General features: G+C 20.6%; 5 protein-coding genes across 5 annotated transcripts in view; 3 read left to right on the top strand and 2 right to left on the bottom strand. All coding sequences in view use genetic code 6, as the record gives it.

Annotated features, from left to right (window-relative positions):
* The window catches only part of TTHERM_00879320 (transmembrane protein, putative), a gene marked incomplete at both ends in the record, with an annotated part of 2,309 nt that extends 2,154 nt beyond the window's left edge, over nucleotides 1–155 (top strand). The window contains one exon of the mRNA XM_001016084.3: nucleotides 1–155. This exon is cut by the window's left edge and continues 549 nt beyond it. Coding sequence (XP_001016084.3) covers nucleotides 1–155 — 155 coding nt within the window.
* A 540-nt stretch (nucleotides 156–695) lies between these two features.
* TTHERM_000879319 (hypothetical protein) lies at nucleotides 696–1,304 on the top strand (the record flags this gene model as incomplete). The annotated part of the gene is made up of 2 exons (XM_012797643.1): nucleotides 696–1,119; nucleotides 1,186–1,304. The coding sequence occupies 2 exons, from the start codon at nucleotides 696–698 to the stop codon at nucleotides 1,302–1,304; spliced, it is 543 nt and encodes a 180-aa protein (XP_012653097.1).
* A 1,960-nt stretch (nucleotides 1,305–3,264) lies between these two features.
* Nucleotides 3,265–4,122, top strand: TTHERM_00879310 (scramblase family protein; the record flags this gene model as incomplete). Its single annotated transcript, XM_001016083.1, has 1 exon — nucleotides 3,265–4,122. The coding sequence occupies one exon, from the start codon at nucleotides 3,265–3,267 to the stop codon at nucleotides 4,120–4,122; it is 858 nt and encodes a 285-aa protein (XP_001016083.1).
* A 1,512-nt stretch (nucleotides 4,123–5,634) lies between these two features.
* TTHERM_00879300 (papain family cysteine protease) lies at nucleotides 5,635–6,645 on the bottom strand (the record flags this gene model as incomplete). The annotated part of the gene is made up of 1 exon (XM_001016082.1): nucleotides 5,635–6,645. The coding sequence occupies one exon, from the start codon at nucleotides 6,643–6,645 to the stop codon at nucleotides 5,635–5,637; it is 1,011 nt and encodes a 336-aa protein (XP_001016082.1).
* A 4,118-nt stretch (nucleotides 6,646–10,763) lies between these two features.
* Nucleotides 10,764–11,765, bottom strand: TTHERM_00879290 (papain family cysteine protease; the record flags this gene model as incomplete). The annotated part of the gene is made up of 1 exon (XM_001016081.2): nucleotides 10,764–11,765. One exon carries the CDS (start codon nucleotides 11,763–11,765, stop codon nucleotides 10,764–10,766), a length of 1,002 nt encoding a protein of 333 aa, XP_001016081.2.
* Between the last annotated feature and the right edge of the window lie 1,087 nt (nucleotides 11,766–12,852).

Genomic DNA, 12,852 nt, shown 5'->3' with positions numbered 1-12,852 from the left:
AATCAAAAAAAAAATTATTTTTTATTATTAATGTTAGGCTTTTGTAGTAAATATTACTTTGGTATCTTATAGTATAATGTCAACTCGAAGCTGTCCATATATATCTTATTAGAGAAATTAACTTGAACAATAATCAATATTCATTTCAATATTGACGATAAATCTTACTATTCTTTATTAAGGCCTTTAAGAAGTAAATCTAAGTGTGAGTCCATATGTTACTATTATCATTTATTCCTTGAATGGGCTCTTTATATTAAAACTTGTCTTGCTTGTTTTCTTAGAGCCTATTCTAGCAGAAGTATCATAATAAAGCTTTTTCCAAAAAATCCTTTATAAAGCGAAGCTAAGATTTCTAGAAACATTCAGCTTTATCAAAGTATTTAAAAATAAACCATTTTAATCAATCAGAAAATTCAACAAGATAAAGTAGTCAATAAAATAACTTGCTCAATTAAGGCAGCATTAGTTATAATAATTTGAAAGCAAAGTTTAAATTTAAATAAGCAGCAACTGGCGAGTATCAAGCTAGAAAAAAAATACAAATGCAATCCCTCAAAGCGAACCTCATCCTATGAAGAAATTAAATAAATTTAATACTTTAAGTCCTAGTTTCAAAAAATAATCAAATTAAGGTATTTTTATTAACAAAACAGAGAGCTTTAAAGTTAGCTAAAGAGAAATAAGCGCTTTCCATGATTAATGATTAGTTGTAATCTAAAGAATTTTTAGATGGAGAAGAAAAATAAAAAGTAAAGTTTTCTTAACTTAATATAAATACCACAACACCCAAATACTCCAAAGAACCTGAGTAATGTGTGTTTTCTCCAATAAATAAATCTACATAAAATGATTTTTTTATTACAAGCTAAGATAAACTATAAGATTAAAAAATTATAGAATCCTAATACTAAATTGCAAATCATAATTTAAAATTGTTTAAATAATCTCTAGAAATGGAATAATTTAATAAAGTTTTTAGCACTTCTGTGATAAAACCTGCTAAATAGATAAGTAAGCCTAGTTAAGAGACTAAAGATCAAACCAGTACATCTGATAATTTATAGCAAAATTAAATATTTAGTAACAATATGCTTCTTGATTCTTAACGCTTGAATGGTAAAATCATAATTTATTAATGTCAAAATTATTTAACTAATTTATTTTAATTAATTAATTAAAAAGATACCATGTTAAATGATAGCCAATCCATCAAATAAGAATAATTTAAATACTCCGCATAAAACGTAAAGCAAAATACCTTTTAGACATTAGTTAGCCACACTAATAAATAACAAAAATGAATTAAATATTTTAATATTTTTTAATTTTAGTAGATATTTTATGATATTGCTCATAAATATTTATTTTAATTTTTCTCAGTATGCTTACTTACATGTTTATAAATAAATTCATTCAAAACTAATTCATTTGAAGCTAAATAAATCATAAAATAGCTAATTGCTTCTTTTTTATATTTTGTCTTTAAATATTTCAACAAATTTTACTAATTGCAAATAATTATTAATTTAAAAAATTAAATTATATAAATTTAAATTCATTTTCTATTTAAATTATTAAATATTAACTTCATCATTTTTTTTTTTGAGTTTTACCTTTTGAAAAGTGTAATCTAAATGTATGATGATTGTTGTAATTTTATATTGAATTAGATTAATTTATATTAATTATCCCATAAACAATTATTGTAAAAAATACAATTTACATTAAATTATCCATAGATATTTTAATTTATCTATTCATTTTTTATTATAAAAATAAAATTTTATTTTTACTTAAAAAAATTTAAAAAGTAGAGCTTTGCAATTTAATTATTTGTAACTTTCAAAATAGAAAAATTATTACTAGTAAATATCATTCATTATTTATTCTTAATTACTTATCTTCTTGCTTTAAAAGGCTTTTAATGGAAAATAATCTAATTAATACAGCGTATTTATTTAAATCACCAATAAGGATTCATAAGATCTTGGATCAAATTACATAAATTTGTTCTAAATTCTTTTCTTGAATTATAAACCAAATGCAGAAAAGTAAAAAGATATCTCAAAATATTTTAAATGAAAAAAATAATATTTTAAATTATGGTAAAAACAATAAATAAAAACATTTTATCTATTAACCTATTAAAATTATATTGAATTGATTTGTAAAAGAAAAATTTTACATTTAGTTACATCTACTTTTTAGGATTTTTTCCATTTAATTTCTTATTCCACCTATAGAATTTTTTTACAATCTCATGTAACTAATCAAATTTACTAACTATAAAAGTGAAAAATATATTAATATTATCAAATTAAAATTTTGAAACATATTATTTAAATTTCTGAATCTAAATATTTTTTTATAAATTTGCTTAATATCTTTGAGCTATTAAAGTCAGTAAATTAAATTACTAGAAACTCACTAGATTCTTTAAAATCCAGTTAATTTATTTATAACTAATTAGAAAAATATTATTTTATGCATAAAAATATTTAAATTATTATTTAGATTTTTGTTTTCAAGGAAACCTAAAAAAATCTATTTTGAATATAATTAAGATTTGGGTGGGTAATAATATCAAAATCAAAAATAAAGACCACAAATATTCAAAAAGAAAGTTGATTTGTTTTCATATTAATAAATGGGTCTAGTTTGAATTTTTAGATACTTAAGCTTTTGATCTATATTTGTAGAACCGTTTGCAATTAGGTTATAAATTTTTTAAAGCTAGAAAGCTAACTTTATAAGATCATCTATATTTTATCAATTAATAAAAAAAATCAAACAAAGATAAATATCATGGTCATTAGATAGTAATAATTTAAATTTTAAATTTTTTTTAATTTATCGAATCAGTAATTTTGATTGTTTATTTGTGATAGTTATTATTATTAGAAGTGATAAATATTATATTTGATGCATTTAACTAGCTGGTTTACTTTTCAGTAATTGATTAAAAAGAAAAATTAATTAAATTTGATTATCTCTTTTATTGATTAATTTTAAGGAAATAATACATAAAATTGAATTAAGAATAGACAATTTAAACAATATAATCTCTTTGTAAAAATTTGTAAAAAGAATAAGCTTCTAGAGATATACGTTATGATTGAATTTCTATTTATAAATAATTTTTTTATTTATTTACTGATTTATATATTTATTGCCAAATATAATTGTTATAAATATTAATTATCATACAAATTTAATAAAAAGTTAAGTAAAATAAATTATCATTAATAGATAAATAAATAAATGTATCCACCATAATAGCAATAGTAAAATCAATAGCCCTTCGGTTAAGGTTATGGATAGTAAGGTATGCCTAATATTTAAATGATGCCTATGCAATAGAATGCAGTAGTGGCTATTTAAAACGGATTGTAAAAGTTAGCTTCTGCTTAAGGTATATTTATTGAATAAAAGATAGAAGTCATTGAGGCATTGACTGGATGCTAAACTCCAAATGTCTACAAGGTTTATCCTACTGATGTTAATGGTATATAAATTTCAGATTAAACTATATTCAAGTGCAAAGAACTTAGTAACTGTTGTGTACGTTAATGCTTAGCCCCAAACTGCCGTCCATTTGATATGGCAGTCACAAATTAGCAAGGAAAATTAAATTATGGATAACTTTCTGGCTCAACTTTTATTTAAATGTAACGTCCATTCAGGTGTACATGTTACTGCTTCAATCGTCCTGAACTCTCTGTAACAGTTGTAGAAAATGGTATGAATTAGTATCTTGGAAAAATTAGAGAACCATTTAGATGTTACGAACTTTGTGTTGAAATTGAAGATGCTGCAGGCAATATCAAGTTTATAATTTCTGGATCCTTATGCTAACTTGGTTTCCTTTGTATGGGTTGCCCTTATCAATCTTGCCAAGAATTAACTTTTGAAGTAAAGAATCCAGCAGGTGAACTAATTACAAGAATTCTAAAGAAATCTGCAGGTTGTCTAAAGAGTTGTTTTGGTAAAACAGATAACTTTACTATAGGTTTCCCTCCTAGTTTGACTCCTGAAGACAAAGCTCTTTTTATGGCTGCTATTCTTTTAATTGATTATATGTACTTTGAAAATAAAACAGAAAGTCCAATTGATCTTTGATATATCATTAAAATAAGTTATTTATTTATATATAAAACTTATTTAGTATATTTTTATTCATCCTACCTTTCCTATTCACATTTGTTTATGCTTATTTCAAAGCACTTCTACCAATAAATATAATATATAAAATCTCTCACTAAAACAAACAAACAAACCTTCAATCAATATTATATTAAAACGTTATAATTATAAATTGAAATTTTTTATGCTATTTATTGCTTATTTTTTAAAACTAAATAAAATTCAAACTCTACTAAAATTGTACATTAATTTTACAAAAAAAACCAGTTCTAACAATAATTTAACTTTATCAAATTAATAGAATTTTTGAGGCTTATAGCAAGTTTCTTTCTAAATGTATAACTTTAATCCAACGAATTTGACTAGATTAATAAAATTAAAAATTTTTATCACTCTTAAAAATAAAATTTTTTTATAGATTATCTAAATAATTATTTATAAAAAACCAATTTGATCAAAAATAACTTATAAAATTTTTAATTTCAAATAAAGAGCATCCGTTTATAATTCTTTTTGTAAAAACTCTTTTTAATTCTCAAAAAGCTAAAGCTAATTAATTAATATTTTTATTGATTTTATTTAAATTTTCTAGATTTTAGGTTAGAAAGAAAACTAAAAAAAAATCAACTTATAATTGCATTTTAAATAAATTTAAAGATAGAATTATAATCTAAAACACAAAATGAATGCACATTCAAATTATTATTTAAACAGTTTAATTTGTAATAATTTTAAAAATATTCCCTTTTTATATTAAATGCTTTTAAACATCATTTTATTCGCATCTATATGTTAAATTATTATTGCAAGCTATATAAATTTTAGAGCTATTTATGATGAGTAAATATATGTTGTTAGCTTTAAGTTGGTAACATATATATATATTAGGGATTACACATAGTAATTAATGGCTTCTTAATTCTTATTAGCTAATAAAAATCTATGGTTAATTAAGGTGTATTCAAAATATTTTTTTAAGAAATTAATGCACCTTAATTACAGCATATACAGTATCTAGTCAAATTTTATTAATTTTAATTTAAAATATGCTTTAGAAAATCAAAAAAATAAAAAATGATCTTGGAAAATTAAAATAACCTCTTAATCAAGTCCCTAGAGAAAATTTTTAAAAATTATTATTTAAAAGCCTTAAAATAAATTAAAACCAAGTGAATCTTAGTAAGAAGTTTTAATATAAAGAAACTTTGATTAACTAGGAAGTTATTTTTAATGAATAAGTTTATATTAAATAATTTTGTAGTTAGCTTTTTTTGAATTTTTTTTATAAAATTAATTTACTTTTTTATTTTTTATCAAGTTATTTTGAAATATTAATTATTATTTTTTAATATTTATAAATTTAATGTTAATTTAAATAAATTTTTGTTTTTAAAATTAATCGAATCTTAATATTTGAATGACTATTTTATATAAAATAATAGTTTATACGAATAATATATTTTAATTATAATAGATTATCCATATTTTTCAAGCAGTAACTTAAAGATTATAGCTTAAGATACCGCATGTGTTGTTAGGAGCAAGTCTCATAAAGCCATTTTCACCCCAATAAGTACTCCAAGAATTTTTAATAATCCAGTTTCCTTGTTAGTCATAGCCAACAGCTAATACAGCATGATTAAGGCTAATATGAGTTTAATCACATCCGTTGAAAATTCCAGAATAATAATTACCCCAAGTGGAAGCATCAACAAGAACAGAAACAGGAGAAAAATTCAAAGCACTTTTTAAGTCATTAGAAGTGTTAGGAATTTAAATCCAGCTTTTAGGCTTAAAGCCATTATCTGTGCCAGTCACATTACAATTTTTCTAAACTGCAACATAGGGATACTTGTCTAGGGTAGTAATACCTACTTTGGAGGCATAATCCAGACATTAAACAGGCCATCCTCCATTACATCCATAAGAGTTGTAACCATTTGCAGGGATGACACAGTCAACAAGTTATTACTCAGAAAAATCAACTAAAGCTTTGTTTTAAATGAAGTTAAATGACTCCATTACTGCAGCTGCAGAGAAACTCCAGCATGAACCACAACCACCTTAATTCTTAACTGATGTTACAGCACCTTTTGTTCTCCAGTCTATTGAATCAGCTAAAGTAAGGCTATTTGAACTCAATTAAGTTTCGTTATTATTAGTATCATTATGAGTTGCCTCTTAACTGATTCCTTTCATTAAATGGTCAACCAAATCAGATTTCATAAGAATTTTTTCAGCAAATTCTTCTTTAGTCATATCTGAGAATTAGTTTAAATGGACAGAATAGGTGTTATTAGGATCACTGTTATGTTCCTAAATCTTTTAAAAGTTCTCAAAGAAAACCATTTGTCTAAATAGTTTTTCATGTTCATTCAGATAAACCCTTTGATTTTAGCTTGACCATTAATTATAAGCAAGAAGTTTTTCTACGTTTATATTTTGAGCCAAGCAGAGAGGCATGAGCATGATAATACTCAAAAGGATCAATTTATTCATATTTTATTTAAAGTTTTAGTTTTATTTTTTATTTTTTATTTTATTTTTTTATTCTTTAATGTTTTGAGTAAAAATGTCTAACTATATAAAGCATGGAGAATTTCAATTTGGAATAGTGTATCTTTTATAAACCAAAACTAATTTTCCTTCAATAAGAAAAATTTAACCAGCTTTATAATAAATTATCTAAATTCTAATTTTATTTATAGAAAAATATAATTTTAGTAATAAAATTAATCTGCATACATTAATAAAACTATTTAATTATAAGCCTCAAATATTTATGGATATGAGTTTAATTAGAGATGATAAGTATAATTGAAAGAATTGATAGATAATAAAATAATATTATTTTTAGATTTTAAATCAAGAAAGTTTTAAAAGATTATTAGATAAAATTTATTAGATCAATATTTCGTCATTTTAGAATTAACTATAAAATTCTGTTTCAAGCTATTATATAGTCTGTATTAATTAGTTATTATAGTTATGAAATTATATTTTGAAAACAATAAACAATTTATAACCTAAAAAAACAAACAAAATAATGGATTGTAACATTTTTCAATAATTGATGTTAATTTAATAAGTAATATTTTTTATTTAATAATACATATCATACTAATTTTTAGAAAACAAAATATTTGAGTTTAAGTTTTACTGCTAAATTTTAGACTCTATTTTCTTTATGTATGAAAATATTTTTTTATGTAAAAAGGTGTTTAAATTATGATATACTTATTTTTCCTAAAATATGGAAGGTAGAATATTATATAAATTCCTAGTTGCTTAAATTAATGGAAAAAACACTTCAATAATAAATTAATGATCTAGAACCAAAAAATGTCATTTTTGATTAAAATTCGAGTTTATTATGTTAAATTCATGGTTTTAATCAATCAAATAGCACTTGTTAAATAAATATTGTATAAAAATTAATGATTTTTGAAATCTCTACTTGTTTTATATATAGATACAATAAAGTAAGTAATTATTATATTTTGATAGTAACAATTAATATTTCGAGATATTTATTTCTTATAAATAAACTATTTTAAATAATTTTTATCATTTAGGATAATTAAAAATTAAAATGGCATTTATTAATTAATTTTATGTTCCGATAAGCCTTTAAAAACTTTATTTAAAATTTTATAGAAAAAAAAGTGATTTACTTTCAGAAGATTTTTACAATTAACCAAATTAAGAATAAAATCTAAAAAAATTAATTTTTTTCTATATTGCGGAGATTTATTTACTACAATAAATTCACTATTTTTCAATAATAAAATTATTTATTTTAATATATTTTAAATAGGTTTACTATTCATTATTTAATTTTTAACAACTTATGCAATAATGAATTTATATTTTATGAAAATTATGTATTACATATTTATAATTTTATTATAGCTTTAACTTGGGAATTAATAAAATATATTTATATAAACAATTTTCATATAAATTTACCATAAAATAACTTAACTCTATATATAACTGGAAAAAGGATTTTGCTTTATTATTTTACTTATAAATATGTATAAAATAAATACTTTAAGAATTATTTAAAATATTTGCAAAACGCATTAATTAAGTTATTACCTATTTTGATATATTTTTCTTTTATTAAAAACCTATTTATTTGTTTATACATTAATCTTATGATATTTTATTTAAATTATTTACATTTTAATAATTATTTGATTAATTTTTGAATTTTATTGAAATTTTCTTAAAATATTTTTTTTCTTAGTATTAACTAAATAAATATAAAAATTCTAATTGTTTTATAAAGAATATTTACAAAATAAAAATTTTATTTATGAAAAGTTTTTAATAATATTTACTTCATTCATTATTATTACGATTTTAAAATTTAATAACGTATCATTTTTAGAAATTGATTAACAATGAAATTTAATCACTGAATAATTTGTACAAATAGTATATTTTAATATATTTCAGTTACAGTAACTTATCCAAATTTTTTCAGTAAGAAAATTTAAATCAGCTTTTTTATTGTTTATCCTAAATTGTAATTTTATTTATTTGAAAAATATAGTTTTAGTAATAAAAATAATCTGCATACATTAATAAAAGCATTTAATTATAAACCTCAAATATTAAAAAATATGGGTTAAATTAGAGATGATAAATATAATTGAAAGAACGGATAGATAATAAAATAATATTATTTTGATATTTTAAATCAAAAAAATTTTAGAAGATAATTAGATAAAATTTATCAGATCTATTTACCCTCATTTTAGAATTCGCTATAAAATTCTATTTCAAGTTAGCAATTATTTTATCAGAATTATATAGTAATAAAAACTATGAAATAAAATTTTGATAAGGATAATGAATTTTCAACATAAAAACTCAAAAAAAATAATAGATTGTAACATTTTGCAAAAATATGATGCTAATTTAGTAAATAATATGTTTTATTTAATGATACATATAATACTAATTTTTAGATAACAAAATATTGGAGAATAAGTTTTACTTCTGAATTTTAGACTCTATTTTCTTTAATTATGAAAATATTTTTTTTACATTTAAAAAGTTGTTTAAATTAGGATATTCTTATTTTGGAAATTATGATAATATAAATTCTTGATTACTTAAATTTATACATAAAAACACTCAAATATAAGTTAATGGTCTGAAATAATAGTCAAAGCCATGAAGTAAAATTTTTGATTTATATTTATATTTATTAAATTAAATTCATGATTTTGATATATCAAATAGCCAGAAACTAAATAAACTTTGGATAAAAATTAATGATTTTTAATATCTCTACAAGTTTTATAAATACATATAACAAAGCATCTACTATATATCACTAGTGAAATTAATACCTCGAGATATCTATTTCATTTAAATAATAACTTTTATCATTTTGGATAGTTTAAAATTAAATGGTATTTATTAATTAACTTTATGTTACTCCATACTTTAGTTTTAAATTTTATAGGAAAAAGTGTTTAGTTTTCAGAAGATTTTTTCAATTAATTAAATTAAGAATAAAAACAAAAAAAGTAAATTATTCTATACTATGGAGATTTAAATACTAAAATAAATTCATTATTTTTCAAAAGTAAAATTAATTTTATAAATATATTTTAAATAAGTTTAGTTTTCATTTATTTATTCATTTTTAACAGCTTATGCTTGATTGTATTTAATAATTTTTTATGAAAATTATATATTACTTATAATTTTATATTGAGCTTTAGCTTGGGAAATAATAAAGTATATTTATATGAAGAATTTTCATTTAAATTTACTATAAAAATACTACCTGTCTAGAATAGGAAAAATTATTTTGCTTTATTATTTGATTTATAAATTTGTACAAAATAAATAATTTAAAAATTATTTTAAATTTTTGCAAAAAGTATAAATTAGGTCATTCATTATACATCGCATTATAGTATTTCAAATGAAAGGATATTTTGATATATTTTTCTTTTATTAAAAGCGCAATTATATGTTTATACTTTAGTCTTTTGATATCTTATTTAAATTATTTACATTTTAATAATTTTTTCATCAAGAATTTTGAATTTTATTTGAAATTCACATAAAATTTTCTTATCTTAATACATATAGGTAAATGTAATTTAACATAAAAATTTTAAATGTATTGTAATATAAGCAATATTTAAAAATAGAAATGCTTATTTATTTAAAATTTTTAATAATATTTACCTCGCTAATTGTTAGTACATTCTTCGAATTTTAAATTAAAAATACTTAAAATTTAGTTACATAAATTTGATGACAATTAATTTTATGTTCTTTTTCCTTTTCTTGTTTTATTTAATTATACATTAATTAATTTAAATATAAATAAATTATGAAATCTATCATTTTATTAATAATTTATTTTTAAATTCATTATTTGTTTATTTTTTTAATTTAAAATAAAATTTTTATTTTATGTTTTTTATGTCAAAACTAAAAATAGAATTAAATTTTGAATGTTAATTTAAATAAAATTTTTATTTTTAAAACTAATCGAATCTTAATATTTGAATGACTATTTTATATAAAATAATAGTTTATACGAATAATATATTTTAATTATAATAGCTTATCTATATTTTTCAAGCAGTAATTTAAAGATTATTGCTTAAGATACCGCATGTGTTGTTAGCAGCAAGTCTCATAAAACCATTTTCACCCCAATAATGGCTCCAAGAATTTTTTATAATCCAGTTTCCTTGTTAGTCATAACCAATAGCTAATACAGCATGATTAAGACTAATATTAGATTAATCACATCCATTGAAAATTCCAGACTCATAATTATCCCAATTTGTAGCATCAACAACAACAGAAACAGGAGAGAAATTCAAAGCACTTTTTAAGTCATTTGAAGTGTTAGGAACTTTAATCCACTATTTAGGCTTATAGCCATTATTTGTGCCAGTCACATTACAGTTTTTCTAAATTCTAACATAGGGATATTTGTCTAGGGTAGTGATACCTACTTTGGAGGCATAATCCAAACAATAAACAGCCGCTCCTCCACTACATCCATAAGAATAGTAACCATTTGCAGGGATGACACAATCAACAAGTTATTACTCAGAGAAATCAACTAAAGTATTGTTTTAAATGAAGTTAAATGACTCCATTAGGGCAGCTGCAGAGAAACTCCAGCATGAACCACAGTTACCTTAATTCTTAACAGTCGTTATAGCACCTTGTTCTCTCCAGTCTATTGAATCAGCTAAAATAAGGCTTTTTGAATTCAATTAAGTTTCTTTATTATTAGTATCATTATGAGTTGCCTCTTAACTGATTCCTTTCATTAAATGGTCAACAATATTCTATTTCATAAGAATTTTTTCAGCAAATTCTTGTTTAGTCATATCTGAGAATTAGTTTAAATGGATAGAATAGGTGTTGTTAGGATTACTGTTATGCTCCTTAATCTTTTACAAGTTCTCAAAGAAAACCATTTGTCTAAATAGTTTTTCATCTTCATTTAGATAAACTCTTTGATGTTAGCTTGACCATTTATTATAAGCAAGGAGTTTTTCTATGCTTATATCTTGAGCAAAACAGAGAGGCATGAGCACGATAATACTCAAAAGTATCATTTTTTTATTCATACTTTAAAGTTTTAGTTTTAGTTTTTTTTTTTTTTGTATTTAAATTTTTTGTTGTTTAGTGTTTTCAGTAAAAATGTCTAAATGTCTAAGTATATAAAGTATGGATAGCTTCAATTTGAAATAGTGAATTTTTTATAAACCTAAACTAATTTATTGATTCAGTAAGAAAAATTTAACCAACTATTTTATTGTTTATCCTAAATTGTAATTTTATTGATAGAAAAATATAATTTTAGTAATAAAATTAATCTTCATACCTTAATAAAATCATTTAATTATTAGCCTCAAATATTTAAAAGTATGAATTAAATTAGAGGTGGCAAATATAATTGAAAGAATTGATAGATAATAAAATAATGTTATTTTTAGATTTTAAATTAAGAAAATTTTAAAAATGATTAGATATTATTTATCAGATTAATATTTTGTAATTTTAGAATTAAGTATAAAATTCGAAGAAGTAGAATTAATTACTAATTATAGCTATGAAATAAAATTTTGATAAGAATAAACAATTTTTAACATATATATAAAACAATATAATAGGTTATAACATTTTGGAATTGTTGATGTTAAGTTATTAAGTAATATTTTTTATTTTATAATACATATCATACTAATTTTTAGAAAACAAAATATTGGAGATTAAATTTTACTGCTAAATTTTAGACTCTATTTTCTTTATGTATGAAAATATTTTTTATATGGAAAAAGACTCATAAATTACGATATACTCATTTCTCCTTATATTTGGAAGTAAGAGTATTATATAAATTCCTAATTACTTAAATTTATATTTAAAAACACTCAACAATCAAATAGCTACGAATTTAACAAAATTTGTATAAAAATTAATGATTTTTCATATCTTTACTTTTTTTATTTATAAATATAATAAAGCATTTATACATTTCTAAAGTAACCATTAATACTTCTAGATATCTATTGCATATAAGTAAATTATTTTAAATAATTTGTATCGATTAGGATAGTTTAAAATTAAAATGGCATTTATAAATTAATTTTATGTTCCTGATAAATCATTCAACACATTGTTTTAAATTTTATAGAAAAA

Source organism: Tetrahymena thermophila, assembly GCF_000189635.1.
Source record: "Tetrahymena thermophila SB210 genomic scaffold scf_8254648, whole genome shotgun sequence".
NCBI classification, from domain to species: Eukaryota; Ciliophora; class Oligohymenophorea; order Hymenostomatida; family Tetrahymenidae; genus Tetrahymena; species Tetrahymena thermophila.
This window is presented reverse-complemented; position numbering and strand designations above follow the sequence as displayed.